This window comes from Culex quinquefasciatus, chromosome 1 (genome assembly GCF_015732765.1).
Source record: "Culex quinquefasciatus strain JHB chromosome 1, VPISU_Cqui_1.0_pri_paternal, whole genome shotgun sequence".
In the NCBI taxonomy this organism is placed as follows: domain Eukaryota; kingdom Metazoa; phylum Arthropoda; class Insecta; order Diptera; family Culicidae; genus Culex; species Culex quinquefasciatus.
This window is the reverse complement of record NC_051861.1, coordinates 20,960,798-20,966,797: the sequence shown is the minus strand read 5'-3', so window position 1 is coordinate 20,966,797 and position 6,000 is coordinate 20,960,798. Positions and strand designations below refer to the sequence as shown.

At 35.5% G+C, this 6,000-nt stretch overlaps 1 protein-coding gene across 1 annotated transcript in view; it reads right to left on the bottom strand.

Moving 5' to 3' along the window:
* Positions 1 to 243: 243 nt before the first annotated feature.
* LOC6037519 (calexcitin-1) overlaps positions 244 to 6,000 on the bottom strand; it is a 95,168-nt gene continuing 89,411 nt past the window's right edge. The window contains exons 6-7 of the mRNA XM_001847371.2: positions 1,039 to 1,174; positions 244 to 962 (exon numbers count right to left, since the gene is read on the bottom strand). Of these exons, the coding sequence (XP_001847423.1) occupies positions 852 to 962; positions 1,039 to 1,174 (247 nt within the window). The 3' untranslated portion in view covers positions 244 to 851. The remainder of the gene's footprint in view (positions 963 to 1,038; positions 1,175 to 6,000) is intronic.

The following is a 6,000-nucleotide window of genomic DNA, read 5'->3' as shown; positions in this document are numbered from 1 at the left end:
TCAGAGGTTAAACAGTGAACGGATGGTTGGCTCCCACTGATCATTTTTGATTCATTGTTTAACTTCAGCTGATCTGTCAATAACGGAGTAGCAGCTCATTGGCAGTCAACCATGCTCATGCTCATGCTCATGCTCAAAACCAGCGAGATAAAATTACCGTTCCAACTTTTTTGGGAAGTTTGGGCGTCCGTGTAAGTTGGACATGCGTTGGAACTTTTCTTTCAGAAAACCAAAACAACTCACTTCGATACACACGTTTATTATAGCGATGACATCTTAAATCTTGTTCTGCTTTTGTTAAACATCTGTTTTAAAATTCAAAGACTGGGATGACCATTAAACGATATAAACGAAAAACATAAACAACGACCTAAGCATGTTCGCACTAACTACATTATGGAAGCAAAGAGGGTTCATATGCTACATATCTCATCACAAATGACTGCACTAGATGTCTTTTTTTATTAAGATAGTTTAAATTTATGTAGCAAATTATTTTTAAAATATACAGCTACTGAGTACTAACAGTCAATACATTATTGTAGAATTGATTTTAATTTGTTTGTTTACTCCAGAAAGTAGAATTGGCAGGAAACGGGAGCAGATCCTCCGCGGGACAATTATTACTTTATATTTTTTTGTTTTATTTTCTTCGCAAAAATGGTGACGCTTGGTGCGTTTTTTTCTTATAATTCTTAAATTTTTGGTATTCTTGACTCGATTATCAAACTGTTTCAAAATTTGCTAAATGCCTTTCGATGATGAGCTATGTGTGCGATTTGGTGCATGCGGGGGAAGCACCTCCTTTCCAATCACTTAAGCTGCTGCTGCTGCCATCTTGGACCAGCACGTTAGAAGGTGGTCTTGCCAAAGATGAAGTTTCCGGGCGCGGCCGGATCGTCCGACGAGAAGTACTCGCGCCACAGCACGGCAAACTGGTCCCGGTTGACCTCGGTGGCACCCTACGGGGAGAAATTGACCATATTATTCGTTGAAATGCAGGCAGGTATAAATTGTGGTGTCGTTCCGAAAGTTTACCTTGGACATCTTCTTGAAGGCCACCTGGCACTCGTTCTTGTCGACGCCGTAGCTCGAGTAGACCGTCGAGAACTCGTCCGCGTCGATGGTGCCGTCGTTCGAGGCGTCCTCCAGATCGAACATAAAGTTCATGTATCTGAAAGTGGAAAGTACGAGAAGAAAACGTGGTTAGGGTTGCAAGAACACGAAGAGTAAAAAAAATGCACCAAGAAAGCAGGAATTGAATTTTGCTTAGACCTTTTTTCAGTACAAAATTCTGGTAACCCTAACTATGCTTAAACCGAATCCAAACCCAGCTGCAATAACAGTGCTACCGATTTAGTTCACACCTCTTAATCATTGCTCCCCTGAGGGTGAGAATCGCTTTTTGAAGTTGGCACCAGCGCAAAACTAATTAAACCTCGCTTGGTGATTCCAAACCGCCAATGAAAATAAACAAAGTATCACACTAACAAAATAGCTTAATCTTTCCTTCCCGGGGGAGAAATTTCTGCCTCAGAATGTGGTATCATAAATCGAACCAGACACAACATAAATACTTGCTACAAAGCCTCAAAATTCAATTTAAATCCTTGGCAGAGGGGTGATTCTTCCGGCAGCTGTTACGATTCTCAAAACATTTCCTCCAAAGAATAAGCTTCCGCTTGGTCAAGTGTGCACTAATGTGACATTATTTATGGACCCCTCGACGGACCCCAGCTATTATGAACCATGTTTATTTTACCGAACTTGAAAACCAATCCGCCTTAATCTATGCGGCAAACCGCAGCAGATGAGCTTGTCACAAAAAAGCGGAAACAAAATTGTCATTACGATCCAACAGAGGGAAGGAGGCAGGATATCGCCCAAATGTAGTCAACCGTGAAGCGCAAACTTGTGGGTTTTTTGATTCGTTGTCTACATTTAGGGGCGAAGAAAAGAGGAATGGGAGGAAGGCATAATTTGCCAATTACATCTTCGTGAAATCACTTCATTTCACTGAGCTACACGACGAGCTTAAACCGATGTGGTGAGTTGGGATTCTTTGCTTCCTGCCATCTAGTGGCGAAATTTTAAGGTTTTTCCTCTAACTGTAGGCAAACAGGACAAAGTATATCATTTACCTTTCTGGTTTCAGTTTTCAGCTTTAAATATTTCACTTTGAAATCATCTTTTATATTCGAAAAAAAATCAGTGATTTCACTAAGGGAACAAAATCTCACCCAACACATTCCAAACCAGCAGTATTCTACCCAGTTTTACGCCTTCTGAAGAAGCCATCAAATTACCCCACTTGGCATCTTGAATGCAAACAGGGGTGTTAAAAATGGGATACCACCGTCTTTCACTCTTCTTTACGATGATGTTATCTCTGCGCTAAAGTAGCTCCTCTTCCTTCCCTCTTCCCTTCCGGAGAAAAACATCGTATGCTAACTGAATTAAAACTATTTTCACGATCTGATTAAAAAGCGAAGCTCCCCAAAGAGGGAAGTGTGACTGCGGAACTTTCTAAAATAGGGTCGATGGAAATGGTTAGAGCTATCCGGTGACTGTGGGCTGCTCTCTGGGGAGTTTTCCTGGCTTTTGATGGGATGATTTCGATTGAAAGGACTGCTTTTTTTTGAGAGGGTAAGATTTGTTTGCTTTGAAATTTGCGGTGTAACAGAGCTGGTAGCTTAATTAATGAAAGGACTTGAAGAAGGATCGAAAAATGACTATTGAATTACTAAGATGCTTTCAATGGAAGATGAAATCATTGAGCCTTCCTAAATTAGCTTTCGTAATGTGATTTCAATGATAGATGGGCTCATTCAAGGCTCATTATAACAACATCTAGTTGGAGCTTTAACTAATGTGGTGCCTAAGAATTGTTGATTGAATTTGACATTTTCGGGCGACAACGCTTTGTTCAGTTGGATAAAAACAGATTTGAAAAGTATTTTTCAGTTCATCCGTTGTTTCCCCTCGTTAGTTTGGCTTCCAAATAAAAATCACTAAAACTTGTTAAGTTGTAATACGTTGTATTTTTCGGAGAACATTAGGACAAACAACTCGGCAAGTCTGATACCATGCAAGAAGGGCTTTTCCCTGATATTTTGCGGGGTAAACCGAAAAAAACTTTCACTTTGTACATTTTTTTCATTTGATTTTTAAAATATTGCGTTTCCAATTTGTAAATTTTAACATTATATTTGTGCGCAAAACATATATTTCCATTTAATTCGATTCTTTTTTAAAGTTTACATTTAAGTTATTTGAGCAGTTCTCTCAGATTTCGGTCATTCGATTTTTTTTTTGTATTTTTTAAACCGACTGAAATTTTTTTGGTGCCATTTGCATAATTAGTTGGAAGCCATTTTGCATAATTAGTTTGTCCATATAATTTTCCATACAAATTTGGCAGCTGGCCATACAAAAATGATGTATGAAAATTCAAAAATCTGTATCTTTTGAAGGAATTTTTTCATCGATTTGGTGTCTTCGGCAAATTTGTAGGTATGGATACGGACTACACTGAAAAAAAAATGATACACGGTAAAAAATTTTTGGTGATTTTTTATTTAACTTTTTCTCACTAAAACTTGATTTGCAAAAAAACACTATTTTTAACTTTTTTTTATTTTTTGATATGTTTTAGAGGACTTCAAATGCCAACATTTCAGAAATTTCCAGGTTGTGCAAAAAATCTTTGAGCGAGTTATGAATTTTTGAATCAATACTTATATAATGTAATATAATGTAGTATTGAATGTTTGGCCCTTTTGAAATGTTAGTCTTGATTTGAAAATTTTAAAAATATTTTTTTCGAAAAAGATCGGAAAATTTCACGAATGTTTCATATTTTAACATTGAAAATCGGACCATTAGTTGCTGAGATATCGACATTAGAAAATGGTGTGTTGTTTGGGTGAGACTTAGAAAACATCAATTTTCCTGTTTTTAAACCTTTGCATGGCAATATCTCAGCAACTAAGGGTCGTATCAACAAAGTTCAAAAAAGCAAAATATAGAGAATTTTTTCAGCTTTTCAAAAATATTTTTTTTAAAGGTGGGCAAACATGTGCACTAATTTAAAAAAAAAAGTGAAAAACTTCGACTATTTTCAAAAAAGTCACCTAAAAATGGATTTAACTTGAAAACGGTGCACTTTATCAAAATTTCACTGAAGTACTTTTTGATTGCAAATGTGATTTTACATCGAAAAATGAAGTTGAAAAATTTTTGCGCCAATTTTTCGATTTTTCGAAAAAAATAATATTGATTCAAAAAGTTATAACTCGGTCAAAGATTTTTTGCCCATTCTGGAAATTTCTGAAAAGTTGGCATTTTATGTCCTCTAAAACATATCAAAAAATAAAAATAAATAAAAATACTGTTTTTTTGCAAATCAAGTATTAGTGACAAAAAGTTAAATAAAAAATCACCAAAATTTTTTACCGTGAATCATTTTTTTTCAGTGTAGTCCATATCCATGCATACAACTTTGCCGAAGACACCAAATCGATGAAAAAAATCCTTCAAAAGATACAGATTTTTGAATTTTCATACATCATTTTTGTATGGCCAGCTGCCAAATTAGTATGGAAAATTAAATGGACAAACTAATGATGCAAAATGGCTTCTTTGGGCATACCGAAGGCACCAAAAAAGTTTCAGTCGGATTAAAAAATACAAAAAATAAAATTTAAGAAAAAAGACCGATTTCGTAGAGAATTGCTCAGTTGAAAGATTTTGGAAAATAATCTCTTGTTTAGTCAAATAACTGTGTTTGGAATGAGCTCCTTTTTTATCATTTCACAATATTTCATCAAAGATTAGAATACAGGAACAACACTAATTGAAATATATTGTTTTTGTTTAGATAGTGAAAATTATTTTTTGCAATTCCGTCGTGAAACTACTTACTTTTCCTGTCATTCTTGAACGACGAAATAGCCTACTTTTCTGTACCAAAAATAACAGAATCGAATAGCAACACTTTTCAAAATAAATGCTGAAAAGTTCTACTTTTCAGCACTCAAATGAGTACTGAAAAGTTGAACTTTTCAGCACTTGTTTCGAAAAGTAACACTTTTCAACATTTTTTTTATTTAAACGATTTATTGACAAAATACATGAAAATTTGGCATAAATTTTTACTCAGTGTGTGTTTTTTGGAACTGCAAAAAATGTTGTATGGAACACGTTGCAAAACTTGATTTTTTCAGCACTCTTCGTATTTATCCAACTCGGTGAACCTCGTTGGATAAATGTACGACTAGTGCTGAAAAAATCCTCTTTTTGCAACTTGTTTCATAAACTACTATTGGAAATATAAGTTACAAACAATTTTTTTAACGTGATCGTTTTGCAAAAAGTTTTACTGACCTTTCTGGTGGTCGATTCTGCATGCAAAAATAGGCCGATGGCCGAAATTTGAGCCAAATCCATGTAGGCCCAGGTATTTTAAGTTTTTAACCTTGTTTAAGAGCGAGTTTTTCACCGATGTGAAACAGGTCGTATCGAGGTGCTCCGATTTGGATGAAACTTTCAGGATTTGTTTGTCTATACATGAGATGAACTTATGCCAAATATGAGCTCTCTATGATAAAGGGAAGTGGGGTAAAACGGACTTTGAAGTTTGAGGTCCAAAAAACATGAAATTTTTTAAAATTGCTCGCATTTCCATAAAACTTATCAATTGGAACTCTCTTAGATGCATTCGAATGGTCTTTTGAAGCCCTTCAAAACGTGATATAGACATCCAGGATTGGTTTGACTTTTTCTCATAGCTTTTGCAAATTACTGTTAAAAATGGATTTTTTTAAAACCTTAATAACTTTTCCCAACAGCTTCCAACACCCATACTCCCATAGGTCAAAAGTTAGGGAATTTCATGGACTATAAGCCTACGCTATTAACTTTTTGGCCAATCGCAGTTTTTCTCATAGTTTGACGATTTTTCTAGAACAAAAATTTTACAACGTTAGTTTTTGCCCTGTA